The sequence below is a fragment of the Hibiscus syriacus genome, unplaced genomic scaffold (genome assembly GCF_006381635.1).
Source record: "Hibiscus syriacus cultivar Baekdansim isolate YM2019G1 unplaced genomic scaffold, ASM638163v2 tig00112243_pilon, whole genome shotgun sequence".
Classification (NCBI taxonomy): domain Eukaryota; kingdom Viridiplantae; phylum Streptophyta; class Magnoliopsida; order Malvales; family Malvaceae; genus Hibiscus; species Hibiscus syriacus.
In genome coordinates this window covers 286602-310116 of record NW_024063280.1, presented here as the reverse complement: position 1 = coordinate 310116, position 23515 = coordinate 286602, and the positions used below count along the sequence as shown (strand labels likewise).

The window sequence follows — 23515 nt, the reverse complement described above, 5'->3', positions numbered from 1 at the left end:
AGACCATTTCTTCCCAAGTCAGTGCAGTGTAGTTCATACCATTCAAATGGAGAACAGATTTCCAGAGGTTAACAGCTAAGGGGCATTGAGAAAACAAGTGGTCCCTGCTTTAGTTAAAGGTTCTGCAGTTTACACATATTCTAGCAGTGATTAATCCCATACATTGTAAGCGATCGCTAGTGGGTAACCTGTTCAAGATGGTCATCCAAGTAATCAAGCTATGCTTAGGTAAGTGCATAGGATATCATACGAGTCGGTGCCAGTGCACTTTCTGCCCTTGCATCCTTATTTTTCCCAGATTTCCTTTGTCTGCAGAATACCAGAAGAATAAAGAGGGTATGCAGTGTTTCTCAATTTGAGAATTCTTATAATATTCCAGCTGATATTAGACCCATCCTCAAACTGCCAGAAGTTATGTTCCTTGAAAACATAGTTATTTAGCCATGCAACCCAGAGCGAGCCATCTCCTGCAAGGATCTTTCTAATTAGGATCATAATGCAAGCTTTGTTCCAAGTGGTTATATTTTTTAGTCCTAAGCCTCCTTCTGATTTTAAAAGACAGATTTGGTCCCAACTAACTCTTGCTCCAACTGTCGATTTGTCTGCTCCTTTCCAAAAGAACCTTGAGTATAATTGATCCACTGATTTCAAAATAGAAACTGGAAGGATTAGTTGTCTACACCAGAAATTACTGACACTAAATAAAACATATATGATTAGCTCGAGTCTGCCAGCATAACTTAAATTTCTAGTAGACCAGTGGTGTAACCTTTGCCTAATTTTGTCAAGCAGTGGTTCACAGTCCTTCAGAGAGAATTTTCGGGTAACAAGAGGTATTCCTAGGTACCTTACAGGCAGGCAACCTGTTTTAAACCCAAACATAATTTTCATATTCTCTATATCCCTAGAAGAGATACCCGCAGAGTAGATCTCACATTTGGAGGAATTTAAATGAAGACCATAAACTTGATAAAACTGATGAAGGACACTCGAGACACCAGCCACAGAGTCCATATTTCCTTTACAGAAAATCAGTAAATCATCTACAAATGAGAGATGAGTTAACCCAATCTTCTTGCATTTTGGGTAAAAAGCAAAGATTCCTTTGGCAACAGCTATATTAAGCATTTTAGAAATGAAGTTAATTGCAAGAACGAAAAGATAAGGGGAAAGGGGATCCCCTTATCTTAAACCTCTGGCCCTTTGAAATAGCCTATTAAGGTATCATTGAAAGCAATAGAGTACCTAGCTTGAGAAAAACAGATTTCAATCCAAGCAATAAATTTTTGAGGAAGATGGAGGGCTTTAAGGATTGCTAATAAGAATCTCCAATGCAAAGAGTCGAAAGTCTTATGAAGATCAATCTTCATTGAGCATCTTGGAGAGATGGATTTCCTACCATACCCTTTTACCATCTCCTGAGCAAGGAGAACATTATCAATGATATCACGACCTCGGATAAAACTAGTCCGGTTTAAAGAGATAATCCCAGGCAGAAATTCTATCAACCTAGTAACAATGATTATAGAAATAATCTTGTAGATGACTGAACAACAGGAACTTGGCCTAAAATCTTTAACAGTGCAAGGATTAGGGACTTTGGGAACAAGGGTGATAGTTGTGGAGTTGAAGGTTGGATGGATATAGCTATTGCAGAAAAAATAATTGACATCATTGGAGACATCTTCTCCCACTATTGACCAGTATTTCTTGAAGAAGAAATGAGAGAATTCATTCGGTCCTGGGGCTTTTTCATTATCTTGACTGAATAAGGCTTTTTGAATTTCTTCAGCTGAGACCTCCTTAACTAGAGAGGGAGAAGCTTTAAGAGGAAAAGAAAAATTAAGGAGGTCTTGAAGAATGGAAGGGTTCATATCCTTGACCAAAGGATCAACAGTATCAAGTAACTTATAGTAAAAAGTAGTCACTTCATTAGCCATGGCATCAAAAGTTTCAAGCCTATTATCTCTATCATCAAGAATGACTCTTATAGTATCCCTCTTGTTTTTAAAGGCTACTATAGAATGAAAAAATTTATAGTTTTTGTCTCCATCTTTTATCCATTGAACTTTTGCCTTTTGCTTGAGGAACAAAGATTCTGCTTCTTCAAGGGTCTTCATATGTTCTTGAATTTCAAGTTCTTTCACAATGGTATCCTCACCTTTGAGCGTGAGGAGTTGTTGATTTTCCAGCACAATTATCTTTAATTTCACACGATCCGAAAGATTGTTGAAGTTGTCTTTGTTGAATTTCTTTAGGCAAACTTTGAGTCTTTTGAGTTTTGAGAATAAAATCATCATGGGATTGCCTTGAGCATCTTGGACCCAAGAATTTCTAGTAACAATAAGGAAATTAGGATGAGAAGCCCAAAAATTAAAAAATTTGAAAGGTTTGGGTCTTGTTCAGAAGACTCTTTTGAAAGCCAAATGATGGTCATACTGTGCTCAGAAACACCTGGAGCTAGAAATTCCACAAATGAATGTTGAAAGAAAGAGTCCCAAGTAGGATTTATCAGGATCCTATCAAGTTTTTTGGCGAGAAAAAGATCATGTTGCTTGTTTCTCCAACTGAACTTAGGCCCAAAATAAAGGTGATCAAGGAGGTTAAGCTCATGGGTAAACTCTTGAAAATCACTCATATCAGGAGAAGTGTAAGGGCCTAACAGCTCGTGATCAGAGCTTTCTTGAAAATGTAGGAAAATATTAAAGTCTCCTCCTAAGACCCATGGAGAATGATCAACAATATTACTAACATCCTTTAACGTATGCCACAACTATCTTCGGGTTATTCCTTCATTACTACCATATATTGTTGTGATGAAGACTTGATTACCAAAAGCAGTACCTTTAGCAGTGATACAGTGATCTGAAGCTTGAATTATGGAAATATCAATTCCCTTCCTCCATAGCATCCAAATTCTGCCATTAATGGCATGATCATAATTTGTGCAAATATTCCAATTAAAGAGTTTAGATTTTAGTATAGCCTCTGATTTTTCCAGTTTAACTCTGGTCTCCAAAAGACAAAGAACATCCACTTTCTTTTGTAAGGCTCTAAGGATCACTTTATTTTTCTTTAGAGGACTATTAAATCCTCTAATGTTCTAGAAACTAACGATCATTAAGATGGTGTTCCCAAGGAACCCCTTTGACTTTCTACAAAGTGAGACTTAGCTTTATCAAGCTGATCTTTCTTTTTTGATTTAAGTACCTTAACCAAAACAATATTTCCCTTTGATGCAGCTCTAGGCTTCCTAGGTGGAACTTCTATAGAGGGAGAATCCTCTACAGAGTTGAGCACTTCAAATCTGTTACTTGAACTAGAAAATGAACCCTTTTCAACTTCCTTTTTAGGCCTTCCTCTACCTCTTATAGAAGTTTCTGGTTGAGAAGTTTTTTCATTAGCATGTTCTAAAATAGCCTGAACAAAAGATTAAGCATTTGCAGTAGGAATATTGGTAATAGTAGCTTCCACAGTATGACTAATTGATTTATCAACAGAAATACTAGAATTATGAGTTTCAGCAGTCTGAAGGGTTGTAATTTCATTACTAGCAGTTATATTAATAGAAAGGTCAGCAACCTTGTCATTCTCTTGATGCACAGGCTGAGATACTTCAACAGCAGTAGGAACTGTAAGCTCTAAGGGGTTAGTAGAAATGACTTGTGCCACCTCTTTCTGAATAATAACATCAGATTCAATAGTAATAGTAGTAGTTGGTTCCTGTAAAGCTTCTACACCACCAATGTGGATTGCTGTTGAATTAGAAGTAGAATCTTCCTTCTTTTTCTAGGCTTGGGAAACATAAGGTATGGCAGTTGATTTGTGAAGGCATCCCTTATCATTATGGCCAAACACCTTGTCTTTTTTACATGAAGGCAGGATCCAAGGTACCTCAACCTTGATCGAGGTTTTTTGGCCATTTTTAAGCTCTACTTCAATGAACTTTGGAATGTTCACAAATTCAAGCCTAATCTTAGCAGCAATGATAGTATCCATTGAGAGTGGAACTCTAATGGCACTAGCAATGTAACTAAGCCCTAATCGAGTGAAGAGTTCTAAGGGTGTATTGAAGAGATGAACCCAGACTGGGATTTTTGTTAAGTCAAGGTTTAAGGTCTTCAAGTTTGGTTCCTATTTACGGAGGATAAGGGTTTTGTTATGAATGTGCCATGAACCGTTAACAATGACCCAATCTCTAGCAGATTCACTATCAAACGAGAAAATAAACAGGTTGTTGCCAGCAGAACTAACCTATACTCGCGAACCCAACAGAGGTTTACTCCAGACATTGTCAACAATTCTTTGCAAGGAAGTGAAGCAGGGTGAGACTCCAAGAAACTGACCCACCAGGGATAGATTCCACGCGGAAATTCCAGAATCAAAGATTTCTGGGAGATGATGGACAATCGGGTTTCCATCGCGAACATTTGGGGGAAAGAAAACTAGGTCTTGGGATTATGAATCTTTGAATAGTTTTGTCCAACCATTTGGAGAATGAAATGGAAAAAGAGAAACCCAACAACAGAATAGAGAGTGAAGAAAACGGAGAACGACCGTCGGAGAATCAACAGGAAACTCGGGCGCCAATAGACCTGCTAACTTGTACCCAGAGCATTTCCTTATCATGCGCCCTTTCCGAATATATTGATGTCTTGGAATTGTTTAAAAAACAAGCCACTTTCTCATTTTTTTCTCTTTAATGCATGATTCCTTTTTTTATATAGATTGGATTAATTATATTAACGTTTTTAAAGTTGTTTAGTTGGTGACAGTACTGGTTTTGATGTTGGTTAGGATGAACATTTTTTAACAAAAATAATTTGATTTTTATGGTACGTCATTTCTGTGTCTTTATAGTACTTTTTTCATCTTCTTTCTCGGTCGTTTGGTCGTTCCTTTTATTTTAAATTTTCTTAGAATTGGATCTGACAATGTCACGACTGGTCAAAATGACGCTTCTTTGTAATCATGTTGATCTTCCTTGCTATGGACCCTCAGATTGAATTTGGATATACGATTTTTGAATTCATGGATAGTTTCTCACGTCACTCATCTCTGATTTGCGGTTCTCAGTTGTCGCAACCGTCTTTCGGTTGGGCCCCGGAATTGGGCTTCGATTTGAAAAATGTGAATTGGAGTCGCCCCGGAATTGGGCTTCGTCTTTCGGTTGATCGGATACCCTATTTCTTACCTGATCTGCGTCTTTCCAAAGATGTGTCGGGTTCAGGAGTCGGTTACGGTCAAGGAAGGATTAGCACCCTTGAACCGTCCTTTCGGTACTACGTAATTTCCAGTTGTCTTTGATTAAGAAAATTGCAAGTTAAATTAAAAGGTAAAATTTGATCTGAATTACTTACCCTTAATGAGTTTACGGAAATACCCTTAAAAAATAAGATTTTAAAAGAAAATAATAATAATAAAAGAAAGTAACAAAACTAAAGAGTAAACCAAGGAAATAAATGAAACCAATAATAATAAACATAAAATAATTGGATGAAAAAAAATGAAATTGAATAAAATAAAATAAATGAAGATAAAATATATATACAAAAAGAATAAAAAAGGTAAAGTGTTTTTTTTTAAAAAGAAAAATAATAATAAGAGCAAAGAAATTAAAAATATAATGAAAATAAATAAATAGTATAAATAAAATAATAAAAAATATATATAAAAATATAAAAATGTATGTATAATATAATAAAATACTAAATAGTAATAATAATAATAAATAAATGAAAAATAAATATACATATAATATTAACTAAAAAAATAGTAATCATAGAAATATAAAATAAAATAAAGTAAGAATATATATAACGTTAGGAAAATATAGTAAAAAAACATAGAAAATAAGTAAACATAGATAAAAATAATAATAATATAATATATATATATATAATAATAGGAAACTAATATAATATAACACAAAGAAAAATGAAAAAAATTATAATAAATAAATAAATAAAATATATACATATATACATATAAATAATAAGGGTTAAATTAAAATAAAAAAAGAATTAGGGGTCAAAATTAAAAGCCAATCGAAGAAAAAAATGATAAAACACGCGGATCCACACGACCCGTTTATAAAAATCCGAATAGTTTTTCAAAAACACAAGCCTCTGGGACTAGATCTACAAAAATAGATCTCGAAAACTCCCCCGTTCATCGGCCAAAAACACTTCTCTCAGTTTTCTTTCGAAATCAAAACACAGCAAGGGTAAGGAAAAATAACACGCGAAGGTATGACCTTTACATTTCAAAATATAAATGCTTTGAAAAATGGCTACGAGTTGCTTGTAATTTTTTGCTTGGTATTTCGTATATCCTCCTCCGAATGTGTTACAATAGTGAGTTACAATGACTATTTATAATGCTTGTAGATCCTATCTTTAGGAGTTTAAATAATAGTATAACTCTATCCTATTTTTAGGAGTTTGAATCATAACAAAATTCTATCATATTTTTAAGAGTTTGAATCCTAGTAGGACGAAAAGGTGTGTTGACATCAGTATAATTTTTTTGAACAAAATTACTCACTAAAATTGTTCGGATAAACTATATCTATTACTATTTAACTTTTGCACGTTTTTCATTTTGACAACCGATCTTTTAACTTTATCAATCAAACCTAGGGTAGAATCTACATGGTGCTTGGGAGGGGCTATTAGCCCTCCCAAACTTTTTGGTATAATAGCATTTTAGGTCATTTTTAGTTTTAATATTAGTTAAATAAGGTCTTCCCCGCCCCCAATTTTTATATTTAAATACTTAATAGATTATTGTTCTTTTGATATAAACTATTTCCCCCTCCTATCATTTGATACTAGCTCTGTCCTTGAATTCAAATCACTTGATTATTTAAATGAGGTCAATCAAGCCACCTTCCATTAACATTTAACGGGAGTGTTGACGTGACAATGAATAAAATTAATATAATTACATGCTTAGTCCTCAATATTTATAAATTCTATCAAGTTAGTCTTAATTTTAACGAAAGTATTGGCGTGTCACCATCTGATTGGAAAATTATATTTATTGAATAAAATCAAAACTAGGACCAAATTGATAAAATGTATAATTGAGGACCAAAATTTAATTATACCAATTTTGTTAACTACCACGTTTCACTTTCATTAAATGTTAACAGAATGTGACTTGATTAACATCATTTAAATAGTTAAGTGGTATGATACGGTAAATCATTTTATGTTGATTAGTTTTTTTTTCATTAACTTATAATTGATTTTATATTCATCGTTCATTTTACTTCAACCAAACATCGAAAAACATAAAAGTATTTGTCTAAAAAATTAATTACAATGAAACAAACATACTTTATATTTTAGTTTGTGGGTTTATCATTAATTACTTTTTATTTTATTGTTCACCATTTGCATGAATAAACTATGAAATGGTTAACAGTGTTTCTATTGAAGGAAAATTAAAAAAAAAAAAGATAAATATAAAATCACCTTTTCTGGTCCCCTAGTGCAAGACGGTCGTTTTCTTTCACCGAAAATATTCGATGGATTGCAATTATTTAAAATACATGCATGAAATAATAAACAATGGTGGTAGGACAAATGCAACAATCATGCCCAAGAATCAGACAAGAACAATTTAGAAAACATGTCACCATATTTATTATTAAAATATAACTCCGATGATATTTCGACTAATCTCAATGATCAAACGAAGCGTGTTGGGAAGTGGAACAGTATAATTTGAAATTGACATGATTTGACGATAGATTTGGGGAGATTGGAAAGATTCTAGGTTAGATTTGTGGAGTTATTGATTTTTTCGGTGCAACGGACACTAAATTTGTATTCAAGAGGTTAGAAAAGATGAATTAGAATTTTTAAGAGTATAACAGTCACTGTTGACGAAGATCGATAGTGGCGAGCGATTGCATACGATTGAAAACTTTGACTGAATTCCGAGGTAAAAGAGTTTTTAGGATCTTTTGAGGTGAGAAACAAGTTTATGACTAGATTAATATTTTCTCTAAAGTTTAAGAGTTAAATTAAAAATTAATCATTTTTAACACGTCCGGTCATCGATTAAGTGACGAAATTTTGAGAAATTAATAACGTAAATGATTAAAATTTAGTTTTCAATAATGGAAGGATGATGTAATTTCGAAAATTATTGGTGAAGAGAACTTAATTGTAACACCCCAATTTAGGGGCTAAATTTAAGAAATTATAAAGTGATGAATTTAATTGGTATTTTTTGGAATGAATCGGGTATTAAATTATAAGATTTCAAAGTTGGCAGACCGTTTTATGAAGTGCATAAAGTTCAGTGGCTAAACTCTTGGTTTACCCATTGTTGATATATGTTGAATTATAAATCTCTTCTCCCCGTGCGCAGATGCATATTTTCCAGTTTTCCCCTCTCCAACAACCCAGCTTCCAACTCCGATCTACTCGTCGTCCGACCTCCAAACGACGAGCCGAAACCACCATCGTGTTCGTTGTCAACCGAGGAACAAAAACCCCTCAAACCTTTCATCGTGAATCATCGTCGTTCGTCGTGAATTTCAGTCGGAAGTATCGTCGGTAATAACTCGGTTTTAGTTGGTTTTTCATCGAATCAAGACGATCGGGTCATCCGTTTACGACACCTCCCGCACCATCGTGTTCCTTGTGCCGTTCCGAGTCCACCGGTGTTCTCTTTTTTCTCCGGCGGCGGCGGCGCGTTGGGAGGTGAACCGGTCAAACTTTCCGATTTGTTGAAATCGAGCTCTCCGCCGTTCAAAATTGTGAACCGAGCTTTGTAAGTATCTCGAAATCGCTCAAAATAATTTTTAGAAATTTTTCCGGGATTTTACCACTGTTCACGCGCCCCCACGCGCCGCCACTGCGCGTGGGGAAGACAAAAGTAACCGGTTTGACCGGTTTTGGTGGATAGTTGACCGGTTTGACCGGTCATAACCCGACCCGTTTACCCGACCCGTTTATCCGACCAGTTGACCCGACCCGACCCGTTGACCCGTTGACCCGTTGACCGTTGACCGGCGTTGACCATTGTTGACCAAAACTTTGACCGGCTTTGATCGGGCATTAAACGACCTTTGACTTCGACCGAGTATACCTATCCTAACATTTTTCGACGTCCCAAATCCGAATCCGCTGTCCGTTTTTCGAAATTCGAACCCGAAGGCCTCGAAATTGTCGGTCAAACCCGTTGACTTTGATTTTGACCAAAAATTCCAAATTTCCGAAAAGTCATATTTTATGCTTTCGACGTCCTGAATCCGAATCCGAAGTCCGTTTCGCCAAATTCGAACCCGGTAAGCCGTCTTTCACTGATTTATCACCCGATTCGATCCGTTTATCGCAATTAAGCTCCGTTTCTGATATAATTTATGTTGATATGTATCTGAGGAATTATTGGAAGTTGAATTGAAGATCAAAGGCGTTCGAATGAAATTTTTATGGTCGATCATTATTGCACGGAAATCGAGGTAATACTTTACTACCTATTTATGCTTTATGGAACATGTTGATATTGGTAAATGCATGAATAAGATAATGTTGGTCACTTTTGTGGAGTTGAATAATTTATTCACTCGATATGAATGTGGTAGAAATTCTGTAACTGAATACGGATCGAATGACTAAGATAAGAGATTGATAATTGTTAGAACTAAATTACAAGTTTGTGATTGGTGATAAAGAAATCAGCTCTGGATTTGTAACTTATATTTTATATCATCAAGGGTTAAATGTTAAAGATACTTGGATGAAAAATTATGAGAATACTCCGATATGGTAAAATTACGAAATTACCCTTATGTTGGAAAATGATAAGAATTGCCCCTGGAAGTTGGTTAATAACTCTGAAAATACATATTGATCCGATATAACTACTGATGTGCATAAGAAATGTTAGTTTTATTTGGAAATTATGGATAATCGGTTTTAATCCTATGAGAGTTTGTGAAGGAATCATTTCAAAATCAAAGAATGTTCGGGAAAGCAATTGATCATAGGATCTCAAAATTATAATTATTTTCGTTAAGTGCTAATATTGAAATTATTTGGTTAAGAAATTACGAAAATGCCTTGAGAGATAAAATAGTCTGAATTGACCCTGAATGAGAGAGTACTTTGAGGATTTGTACTTAACTCGATTAAGTACGAATTTAATCGTTAAGATCATGTCTTTGTACAGAAAAATTTATAATATTTCGTTTGTAAAATCTGAGAAGACACTTGACCCGAAAATATTCGAGTAAGGAGTAAATACTTGAAGAGTAATTTATTGGAGGTATTCTGCTGATAGAATTGTTCGAAAGGACTGAAGTAAATGATAAGATTGAATTAAATAATAAGACCGGATGGAAGGAAATGATTGAAATATTCTAGAATTGTAAAATGACCAAAATACCCCTGGAATGGAAATGACTCAAGAATGTCACCAAGCTCATGAATGAATGGATATACTCAAAGCTTTGTAATGAATATAAAAACGTTGAGAACCAAAATGCCCTTATGACCTAGAATAAGTAAATGTCTTGGATTAATTAAGAAATCCAAATAAACATGGATGTTGTGCTACCAGTAAAAGTTATGGAACGCAACTTAAGTGATCAACCAACGCTAGTGCTATATCATTACCTGAATGATATAATTACCACTTGAATGTTTGTTCGTCTTCTCAAATTTGGATCGATGATAATTCTGGAAGTACTTGGTTCAGCTCAACTTTAGAGTGCATACAGTATTAATAAGTGGGTATTCGTGAGATAAATCAACCACGAATACCAGAATGACTTTATTATATGACTAAATTGAATTGAAAGGAAGTGCAACATGTATTTGAGATTCAGAAATGTCTGAACTATTCTGGAAAACTCTAAAGTAATCGGGATAAACTTGCTTACTAAATGAACTAAGTAACCTCAATGACCGAGGATTAAATAGGTGATTGGATGAGTTTGGAAACATTGTATGAATTGTCCTTATGGGTTAAGAACATGAATCAAGTACATCCATATTTTCTGATATCGTTGAAACATGGAAATGTAATAAAGACCCTTGGAAGATCTATTCAGCGATAATTATGGGGATGATCTATTGATATGCATTTTGGTATTAAAGAGTGAATGCATTGGAAGGATAATGAATTGATTTGTTGACATGCATCAGTCTGTGAGTTGTGTAACTTGAGTTGTTTGATAATACTATCGATAGTCATAGATCGTAAATGACTTGAATCTTCGATTATATATTTTGATCTAAAATCAATTCGGTCATGTTTGAAAACGCAAGTAACGCAGAAGGAAAAGATTCTGAATACCTCATTTGGTACAATTGGGCTGAAACCCTATGAATTCAAAGTATATTCTTGAATACCCCTGATTGTTTGGGTAATGGAATCACTCGCAGTAAATCTGAATTTAGAATTATTATGTAAAAAGGTTCCTGAACGTTTTCCTGATGCACATGGAAACTTAGTGGAATTCTAAAGTATCAATCAGAAATGTCTGATTATATCGGTTAGAAATCGATTCTCTTCAATGAGATCTTATTCCTGGAATCTGATCAAATTGCACAAGTTCGTGTTATCTATATTGATAACTACAAAATGCGTCTGAAAAATATGGATTCTCTAGTGTGTTCCTTATATTTTGAAAATAATTGTTTTATTGTTTTAACACGTGGTACACTGAAATCTATGGTTTCTGTTTTATGGATGCACCGACTTAACGATGATGGCTTATGGATTTGTATCATTGTATAAACTGTATCTTGGAGATACAGATTTGTAAAGTACAGCTCTGATCAAGCTGGAAAATTTTTATGGACCTAATGTGACACTTAGGTAGGCTCTGCGGCCCTGAGATCATTCTCGGGTAGGCCCTGCGGCCCTAAGATGTGTTCTTAGGTAGGCCCCACGGCCCCGAAATCTATCTTGGGTAGGCTCTCAGGCCCTAAGATGTTCCCTTAGGTTAATTCTTTGTAAGATGGTTTTAAAATACGAGTTTAAAAAGCTCCACTACAGTATGCTTTATGGGATTTTACTGAACTATCATTTGATTAGTGTACCTATTATGATTTTATCGTACTAATAGAACACACTAGATATCCTGTTCGACCTCATGAAAACGTGATAGTATGAAAGATTTCTTATGAACTGAGATTCATGGCTTCTACTCGATGAACTTCTAAGGGAACCCCAAATTATTCTGCAAGCTGGTATACATATGATTCAATAAGGAAATTATATGGCTTTCCATTTATCTACATGTCATGTAGCATCATCTGGTAGTTCTGTATTACTGAGCTTTCCAAAGCTCACTCTATTACTCACCTTTTCAGGTTAAAACAATTGTACCAGTGCATCTATCGACTTCAGTAAGGGAGTTCTTCCGGCGTGGTTGCAGAGTATGGTATTTGTGATTAGGGGGCATGTAATTGTATTTTGATTTATATACGAGTTTGGAAATCTGTTTTATTTTTAAATAGTGATAAATGATTTTATAAGTTTACATGTTCTGATAAAAAGTTTTAAAATTTCCGCTATTTTTACGGTGGGTCGCTCCGGTGACCCTAATGTGACTTCCCGAATCGGATCGGGCTACCCGCATCGGTTTGGGGTGTTACATTTAGTAGTATCAGAGCCAGGTATTAAATTTAAGGGGCTAAATTTAAGAAATTATAAAGTGATGAATTTAATTGGTATTTTTGGAAGGAATCGGGTATTAAATTATAAGATTTCAAAGTTGGCAGACCGTTTTATGAAGTGCATAAAGTTCAGTGGCTAAACTCTTGGTTTACCCATTGTTGATATATGTTGAATTATAAATCTCTTCTCCCCGTGCGCAGATGCATATTTTCCAGTTTTCCCCTCTCCAACAACCCAGCTTCCAACTCCGATCTACTCGTCGTCCGACCTCCAAACGACGAGCCGAAACCACCATCGTGTTCGTTGTCAACCGAGGAACAAAACCCCTCAAACCTTTTGTCGTGAATCATCGCCGTTCGTCGTGAATTTCAGTCGGAAGTATCGTCGGTAATAACTCGGTTTTAGTTGGTTTTTCATCGATTCAAGACGATCGGGTCATCCGTTTACGACACCTCCCTCACCATCGTGTTCCTTGTGCCGTTCCGAGTCCACCGGTGTTCTCTTTTTTCTCCGGCGGCGGCGGCGCGTTGGGAGGTGAACCGGTCAAACTTTCCGATTTGTTGAAATCGAGCTCTCCGCCGTTCAAAATTGTGAACCGAGCTTTGTAAGTATCTCGAAATCGCTCAAAATAATTTTTAGAAATTTTTCCGGGATTTTACCACTGTTCACGCGCCCCCACGCGCCGCCACTGCGCGTGGGGAAGACAAAAGTAACCGGTTTGACCGGTTTTTGGTGGATAGTTGACCGGTTTGACCGGTCATAACCCGACCCGACCCGACCCGACCCGTTTACCCGACCCGTTTATCCGACCAGTTGACCCGACCCGACCCGACCCGTTGACCCGACCCATTGACCCGTTGACCGTTGACCCGTTGACCGTTGACCGGCGTTGACCATTGTTTACCAAAACTTTGACCGGCTTTGATCGGGCATTAAACGACCTTTGACTTCGACCGAGTATACCTATCCTAACATTTTTCGACGTCCCAAATCCGATTCCGCTGTCCGTTTTTCGAAATTCGAACCCGAAGGCCTCGAAATTGTCGGTCAAACCCGTTGACTTTGATTTTGACCGAAAATTCCAAATTTCCGAAAAGTCATATTTTATGCTTTCGACGTCCTGAATCCGAATCCGAAGTCCGTTTCGCCAAATTCGAACCCGGTAAGCCATCTTTCACTAATTTATCACCCGATTCGATCCGTTTATCGCAATTAAGCTCCGTTTCTGATATAATTTATGTTGATATGTATCTGAGGAATTATTGGAAGTTGAATTGAAGATCAAAGGCGTTCGAATGAAATTTTTATGGTTGATCAGTATTGCACGGAAATCGAGGTAATACTTTACTACCTATTTATGCTTTATGGAACATGTTGATATTGGTAAATGCATGAGTAAGATAATGTTGGTCACTTTTGTGGAGTTGAATAATTTATTCACTCGATATGAATGTGGTAGAAATTCTGTAACTGAATACGGATCGAATGACTAAGATAAGAGATTGATAATTGTTAGAACTAAATTACAAGTTTGTGATTGGTGATAAAGAAATCAGCTCTGGATTTGTAACTTATATTTTATATCATCAAGGGTTAAATGTTAAAGATACTTGGATGAAAAATTATGAGAATACTCCGATATGGTAAAATTACGAAATTACCCTTATGTTGGAAAATGATAAGAATTGCCCCTGGAAGTTGGTTAATAACTCTGAAAATACATATTGATCCGATATAACTACTGATGTGCATAAGAAATGTTAGTTTTATTTGGAAATTATGGATAATCGGTTTTAATCCTATGAGAGTTTGTGAAGGAATCATTTCAAAATCAAAGAATGTTCGGGAAAGCAATTTATCACTATTTAAAAATAAAACAGATTTCCAAACTCGTATATAAAACAAAATACAATTACATGCCCCCTAATCACAAGTACCATACTCTGCAACCACGCCGGAAGAACTCCCTTACTGAAGTCGATAGATGTACTGGTACAATTGTTTTAACCTGAAAATGTGAGTAATAGAGTGAGCTTTGGGAAGCTCAGTAATACAGAACTACCAGATGATGCTACATGACATGTAGATAAATGGAAAGCCATATAATTTCCTTATTGAATCATATGTATACCAGCTTGCAGAATAATTTGGGGTTCCCTTAGAAGTTCATCGAGTAGAAGCCATGAATCTCAGTTCATAAGAAATCTTTCATACTATCACGTTTTCATGAGGTCGAACAGGATATCTAGTGTGTTCTATCAGTACGATAAAATCATAATAGGTACACTAATCAAATGATAGTTCAGTAAAATCCCATAAAGCATACTGTAGTGGAGCTTTTTAAACTCGTATTTTAAAACCATCTTACAAAGAGTTAACCTAAGGGAACATCTTAGGGCCTGAGAGCCTACCCAAGAAAGTTCGGGGCCACGGGGCCTACCTAAGAACACATCTTAGGGCCACGGGCCTACCCGAGAATGATCTCAGGGCCGCAGAGCCTACCTAAGAGTCACATTAGGTCCATAAAAATTTTCCAGCTTGATCAGAGCTGTACTTTACAAAACTGTATATCCAAGATACAACTTATACCGTGATACAAATCCATAAGCCATCACCATTAAGTCGGCGCATCCATAAAACAGTAACCATAAATTTCAGTGTACCACATGTTAAAACAATAAAACAATTTATTAAAATATAAGGAACACACTAGAGAAATCCCAATATTTATCATAGGCATTTTGTAGTCATCAGTATGGATAACATGAACTTGTGCAATTTGATCGGATTCCAGGAATAAGATCTTATTGAAGAGAATCAATTTCTAACCGATCTAATCAGACATTTCAAATTGATACTTTAGAATTCCACTAAGTTTCCACGTGCATCAGAAAAACGTTCAGGAACCTTTATACATAATAATTCTAAATTCAGATTTACTGCGAGTGATTCCATTACCCAAACAATCAGGGGTATTCAGGAATATACTTTGAATTCATAGGATTTCAACCCAATTGTACCAAATGAGGTATTCAGAATCTTTTCCTTCTGCATTACTTGCGTTTTCAAACATGACCGAATGATTTAGATCAAAATATGTAATCGAAGATTCAAGTCATTTACGATCTATGACTATCGATAGTATTATCAAACAACTCAAGTTACACAACTCACAGACTGATGCATGTCAACAATCAATTCATTATCCTTCCAATGCATTCACTCTTTAATACCAAAATGCATATCAATAAATCATCCCCATAATTATCGCTGAATAGATCTTCCAACAGTCTTTATTACATTTCCATGTTTCAACGATATCAGAAAATATGGACGTACTTGATTCATGTTCATAACCCATAAGGACAATTCATACAGTGTTTCCAAACTCATCCAATCACCTATTTAATCCTCGGTCATTGAGGTTACTTAGTTCATTTAGTAAGCAAGTTTATCCGGTTACTTTAGAGTTTTCCAGAATAGTTCAGACATTTCTGAATCTCAAATACATGTTGCACTTCCTTTCAATTCAATTTAGTCATATAATAAAGTCATTCTGGTATTCGTGGTTGATTTATCTCACGAACACCCACTTATTAGTACTGTATGTATTCTAAGTTGAGCTGAACCAAGTACTTCCAGAATTATCATCGATCCAAATTTGAGAAGACGAACAAACATTCAAGTGGTAATTATATCATTCAGGTAATGATATAGCACTAGCGTTGGTTGATCACTTAAGTTGCGTTCCATAACTTTTACTGGTAGCACAACATCCAGTTTATTTGGATTTCTAATTAATCCAATACATTTACTTATTCTAGGTCATAAGGGCATTTTGGTTCTCAACGTTTTTCTATTCATTACAAAGCTTTGAGTATATCCATTCATTCATGAGCTTGGTGACATTCTTGAGTCATTTCCATTCCAAGGTATTTTGGTCATTTTACAATTCTAGAATATTTCAATCATTTCCTTCCATCCGGTCTTATTATTTAATTCAATCTTATCATTTACTTCAGTCCTTTCGAACAATTCTATCAGCAGAATACCTCCAATAAATTACTCTTCAAGTATTTACTCCTTACTCGAATATTTTCGGGTCAAGTGTCTTCTCAGATTTTACAAACGAAATATTATAAATTTTTCTGTACAAAGACATGATCTTAACGATTAAATTCGTACTTAATCGAGTTAAGTACAAATCCTCAAAGTACTCTCTCATTCAGGGTCAATTCAGACTGTTTTATCTCTCAAGGGCATTTTCGTAATTTCTTAACCAAATAATTTCAATATTAGCACTTAACGAAAATAATTATAATTTAGAGATCCTATGATCAATTGCTTTCCCGAACATTCTTTGATTTTGAAATGATTCCTTCACAAACTCTCATAGGATTAAAACCGATTATCCATAATTTCCAAATAAAACTAACATTTCTTATGCACATCAGTAGTTATATCGGATCAATATGTATTTTCAGAGTTATTAACCAACTTCCAGGGGCAATTCTTATCATTTTCCAACATAAGGGTAATTTCGTAATTTTACCATATCGGAGTATTCTCATAATTTTTCATCCAAGTATCTTTAACATTTAACCCTTGATGATATAAAATATAAGTTACAAATCCAGAGCTGATTTCTTTATCACCAATCACAAACTTGTAATTTAATTCTAACAATTATCAATCTCTTATCTTAGTCATTCGATCCGTATTCAGTTACAGAATTTCTACCACATTCATATCGAGTGAATTAATTATTCAACTCCACAAAAGTGACCAACATTATCTTATTCATGCATTTACCAATATCAACATGTTCCATAAAGCATAAATAGGTAGTAAAGTATTACCTCGATTTCCGTGCAATACTGATCAACCATAAAAATTTCATTCGAACGCCTTTGATCTTCAATTCAACTTCCAATAATTCCTCAGATACATATCAACATAAATTATATCAGAAACGGAGCTTAATTGCGATAAACGGATCGAATCGGGTGATAAATCAGTGAAAGACGGCTTACCGGGTTTGAATTTGGCGAAACGGACTTCGGATTCGGATTCAGGACGTCGAAAGCATAAAATATGACTTTTCGGAAATTTGGAATTTTCGGTCAAAATCAAATTCAACGGGTTTGACCGACAATTTCGAGGCCTTCGGGTTCGAATTTCGAAAAACTGACAGCGGAATCGGATTTGGGACGTCGAAAAATGTTAGGATAGGTATACTCGGTCGAAGTCAAAGGTCGTTTAATGCCCGATCAAAGCCGGTCAAAGTTTTGGTCAACAATGGTCAACGCCGGTCAACGGTCAACGGGTCAACGGTCAACGGGTCAATGGGTCGGGTCAACGGGTCGGGTCGGGTCGGGTCAACTGGTCGGATAAACGGGTCGGGTAAACGGGTCGGGTCGGGTCGGGTCGGGTTATGACCGGTCAAACCGGTCAACTATCCACCAAAACCGGTCAAACCGGTTACTTTTGTCTTCCCCACGCGCAGTGGCGGCGCGTGGGGGCGCGTGAACAGTGGTAAAATCCCGAAAAAATTTCTAAAAATTATTTTGAGCGATTTCGAGATACTTACAAAGCTCGGTTCACAATTTTGAACGGCGGAGAGCTCGATTTCAACAAATCGGAAAGTTTGACCGGTTCACCTCCCAACGCGCCGCCGCCGCCGGAGAAAAAAGAGAACACCGGTGGACTCGGAACGGCACAAGGAACACGATGGTGAGGGAGGTGTCGTAAACGGATGACCCGATCGTCTTGAATCGATGAAAAACCAACTAAAACCGAGTTATTACCGACGATACTTCCGACTGAAATTCACGACGAACGGCGATGATTCACGACAAAAGGTTTGAGGGGTTTTGTTCCTCGGTTGACAACGAACACGATGGTGGTTTCGGCTCGTCGTTTGGAGGTCGGACGACGAGTAGATCGGAGTTGGAAGCTGGGTTGTTGGAGAGGGGAAAACTGGAAAATATGCATCTGCGCACGGGGAGAAGAGATTTATAATTCAACATATATCAACAATGGGTAAACCAAGAGTTTAGCCACTGAACTTTATGCACTTCATAAAACGGTCTGCCAACTTTGAAATCTTATAATTTAATACCCGATTCCTTCCAAAAATACCAATTAAATTCATCACTTTATAATTTCTTAAATTTAGCCCCTAAATTGGGGTGTTACAATTCTTCCCTCCTTAAAAGAATTTCGTCCTCGAAATTCACTCATGTCACATAATTGCAGAAATAAACTTCCATCAGTTCTTTCATATCTTTTATGTAACTCTTATAGAAATACAGATCATCCACTAATCCTTAACCAGTTGAGTATACATTCCTATTAGAACTCTCCCTCATTTCTATAAAATAATCTGAACGAAAATTTCCTTGAGAAATCATTTCAGCCTTGTTTACGTGAATAGGCTCACATAGCAACAACATATCCCAATTTCATTTCCGGAGTCGAGTCAGAATTTCTCAGATGAATAATTCACACACGGCTCGTGAGGTACTTTACAGCGATTAAACAGATGTTACTGGAATTCCTTTTTGTACAAATATAACCTTAACAGATAGAAACTTCGGTTTGTTCGTTACAGATAGGGACTCAGCCCTGGAGTTCCAGCTCAGAGAGGTACGATTGCAGTCTAGGGGCATGTATTGATCAGACATATTTTGACATTCGACCGGCCGGTCTAACTTGAAAATTTTTGACTCAAACCTGGCTCTGATACCACTAAATGTAACACCCCAAACCGATGCGGGTAGCCCGATCCGATTCGAGAAGTCACATTAGGGCCACCGGAGCGACCCACCGTAAAAATAGCAGAAATTTTAAAACTTTTTTATCAGAACATGTAAACTTATAAAATCATTTATCACTATTTAAAAATAAAACAGATTTCCAAACTCGTATATAAAACAAAATACAATTACATGCCCCCTAATCACAAGTACCATACTCTGCAACCACGCCGGAAGAACTCCCTTACTGAAGTCGATAGATGTACTGGTACAATTGTTTTAACCTGAAAATGTGAGTAATAGAGTGAGCTTTGGGAAGCTCAGTAATACAGAACTACCAGATGATGCTACATGACATGTAGATAAATGGAAAGCCATATAATTTCCTTATTGAATCATATGTATACCAGCTTGCAGAATAATTTGGGGTTCCCTTAGAAGTTCATCGAGTAGAAGCCATGAATCTCAGTTCATAAGAAATCTTTCATACTATCACGTTTTCATGAGGTCGAACAGGATATCTAGTGTGTTCTATCAGTACGATAAAATCATAATAGGTACACTAATCAAATGATAGTTCAGTAAAATCCCATAAAGCATACTGTAGTGGAGCTTTTTAAACTCGTATTTTAAAACCATCTTACAAGAGTTAACCTAAGGGAACATCTTAGGGCCTGAGAGCCTACCCAAGAAAGTTCGGGGCCACGGGGCCTACCTAGAACACATCTTAGGGCCACGGGCCTACCGAGAATGATCTCAGGGCCGCAGAGCCTACCTAAGAGTCACATTAGGTCCATAAAAATTTTCCAGCTTGATCAGAGCTGTACTTTACAAAACTGTATATCCAAGATACAACTTATACCGTGATACAAATCCATAAGCCATCACCATTAAGTCGGCGCATCCATAAAACAGTAACCATAAATTTCAGTGTACCACATGTTAAAACAATAAAACAATTTATTAAATATAAGGAACACACTAGAGAAATCCCAATATTATCATAGGCATTTTGTAGTCATCAGTATGGATAACATGAACTTGTGCAATTTGATCGGATTCCAGGAATAAGATCTTATTGAAGAGAATCAATTTCTAACCGATCTAATCAGACATTTCAAATTGATACTTTAGAATTCCACTAAGTTTCCACGTGCATCAGAAAAACGTTCAGGAACCTTTATACATAATAATTCTAAATTCAGATTTACTGCGAGTGATTCCATTACCCAAACAATCAGGGGTATTCAGGAATATACTTGAATTCATAGGATTTCAACCCAATGTACCAAATGAGGTATTCAGAATCTTTTCCTTCTGCATTACTTGCGTTTTCAAACATGACCGAATTGATTTTAGATCAAAATATGTAATCGAAGATTCAAGTCATTTACGATCTATGACTATCGATAGTATTATCAAACAACTCAAGTTACACAACTCACAGACGATGCATGTCAACAAATCAATTCATTATCCTTCCAATGCATTCACTCTTTAATACCAAAATGCATATCAATAGATCATCCCCATAATTATCGCTGAATAGATCTTCCAACGGTCTTTATTACATTTCCATGTTTCAACGATATCAGAAAATATGGACGTACTTGATTCATGTTCATAACCCATAAGGACAATTCATACAGTGTTTCCAAACTCATCCAATCACCTATTTAATCCTCGGTCATTGAGGTTACTTAGTTCATTTAGTAAGCAAGTTATCCCGGTTACTTTAGAGTTTTCCAGAATAGTTCAGACATTTCTGAATCTCAAATACATGTTGCACTTCCTTTCAATTCAATTTAGTCATATAATAAAGTCATTCTGGTATTCGTGGTTGATTTATCTCACGAACACCCACTTATTAGTACTGTATGCATTCTAAAGTTGAGCTGAACCAAGTACTTCCAGAATTATCATCGATCCAAATTTGAGAAGACGAACAAACATTCAAGTGGTAATTATATCATTCAGGTAATGATATAGCACTAGCGTTGGTTGATCACTTAAGTTGCGTTCCATAACTTTTACTGGTAGCACAACATCCATGTTTATTTGGATTTCTTAATTAATCCAATACATTTACTTATTCTAGGTCATAAGGGCATTTTGGTTCTCAACGTTTTTCTATTCATTACAAAGCTTTGAGTATATCCATTCATTCATGAGCTTGGTGACATTCTTGAGTCATTTCCATTCCAAGGTATTTTGGTCATTTTACAATTCTAGAATATTTCAATCATTTCCTTCCATCCGGTCTTATTATTTAATTCAATCTTATCATTTACTTCAGTCCTTTCGAACAATTCTATCAGCAGAATACCTCCAATAAATTACTCTTCAAGTATTACTCCTTACTCGAATATTTCGGGTCAAGTGTCTTCTCAGATTTTACAAACGAAATATTATAAATTTTTCTGTACAAAGACATGATCTTAACGATTAAATTCGTACTTAATCGAGTTAAGTACAAATCCTCAAAGTACTCTCTCATTCAGGGTCAATTCAGACTGTTTTATCTCTCAAGGGCATTTTCGTAATTTCTTAACCAAATAATTTCAATATTAGCACTTAACGAAAATAATTATAATTTAGAGATCCTATGATCAATTGCTTTCCCGAACATTCTTTGATTTGAAATGATTCCTTCACAAACTCTCATAGGATTAAAACCGATTATCCATAATTTCCAAATAAAACTAACATTTCTTATGCACATCAGTAGTTATATCGGATCAATATGTATTTTCAGAGTTATTAACCAACTTCCAGGGCAATTCTTATCATTTTCCAACATAAGGGTAATTTCGTAATTTTACCATATCGGAGTATTCTCATAATTTTTCATCCAAGTATCTTTAACATTTAACCCTTGATGATATAAAATATAAGTTACAAATCCAGAGCTGATTTCTTATCACCAATCACAAACTTGTAATTTAATTCTAACAATTATCAATCTCTTATCTTAGTCATTCGATCCGTATTCAGTTACAGAATTTCTACCACATTCATATCGAGTGAATTAATTATTCAACTCCACAAAAGTGACCAACATTATCTTATTCATGCATTTACCAATATCAACATGTTCCATAAAGCATAAATAGGTAGTAAAGTATTACCTCGATTTCCGTGCAATACTGATCAACCATAAAATTTCATTCGAACGCCTTTGATCTTCAATTCAACTTCCAATAATTCCTCAGATACATATCAACATAAATTATATCAGAAACGGAGCTTAATTGCGATAAACGGATCGAATCGGGTGATAAATCAGTGAAAGACGGCTTACCGGGTTTGAATTTGGCGAAACGGACTTCGGATTCGGATTCAGGACGTCGAAAGCATAAAATATGACTTTTCGGAAATTTGGAATTTTCGGTCAAAATCAAAGTCAACGGGTTTGACCGACAATTTCGAGGCCTTCGGGTTCGAATTTCGAAAAACTGACAGCGGAATCGGATTTGGGACGTCGAAAAATGTTAGGATAGGTATACTCGGTCGAAGTCAAAGGTCGTTTAATGCCCGATCAAAGCCGGTCAAAGTTTTGGTCAACAATGGTCAACGCCAATCAACGGTCAACGGGTCAACGGTCAACGGGTCAATGGGTCGGGTCAACGGGTCGGGTCGGGTCGGGTCAACTGGTCGGATAAACGGGTCGGGTAAACGGGTCGGGTCGGGTCGGGTCATGACCGGTCAAACGGTCAACTATCCACCAAAACCGGTCAAACCGGTTACTTTTGTCTTCCCCACGCGCAGTGCGGCGCGTGGGGCGCGTGAACAGTGGTAAAATCCCGGAAAAATTTCTAAAATTATTTTGAGCGATTTCGAGATACTTACAAAGCTCGGTTCACAATTTTGAACGGCGGAGAGCTCGATTTCAACAAATCGGAAAGTTTGACCGGTTCACCTCCCAACGCGCCGCCGCCGCCGGAGAAAAAAGAGAACACCGGTGGACTCGGAACGGCACAAGGAACACGATGGTGAGGGAGGTGTCGTAAACGGATGACCCGATCGTCTTGAATCGATGAAAAACCAACTAAAACCGAGTTATTACCGACGATACTTCCGACTGAAATTCACGACGAACGGCGATGATT

The 23515-nt window shown here is 36.2% G+C and overlaps 1 protein-coding gene across 1 annotated transcript; it reads right to left on the bottom strand.

Moving 5' to 3' along the window:
- Positions 1–1187: 1187 nt before the first annotated feature.
- Positions 1188–4421, bottom strand: LOC120176401. Its single transcript, XM_039182828.1, has 7 exons — positions 4172–4421; positions 3895–4088; positions 3499–3789; positions 3211–3420; positions 2833–3103; positions 2440–2715; positions 1188–2317 (listed from the first exon to the last, which is right to left on the bottom strand). The coding sequence occupies exons 1-7, from the start codon at positions 4419–4421 to the stop codon at positions 1188–1190; spliced, it is 2622 nt and encodes an 873-aa protein (XP_039038759.1).
- Between the last annotated feature and the right edge of the window lie 19094 nt (positions 4422–23515).

Bases quoted from the DNA above. Each gene is read 5' to 3' on its own strand.
- LOC120176401 (XM_039182828.1), bottom strand. From the start codon at position 4,421: ATGGAAACCCGATTGTCCATCATCTCCCAGAAATCTTTGATTCTGGAA. The intron at 2,716-2,832 runs GTAATCAAGTCT...CATGGGTCTTAG, and splicing joins TGCTAAAGGTACTGCTTTTG to GAGGAGACTTTAATATTTTC. The intron at 2,318-2,439 runs GTATGACCATCA...CTTGGGTCCAAG, and splicing joins TCCAGGTGTTTCTGAGCACA to ATGCTCAAGGCAATCCCATG.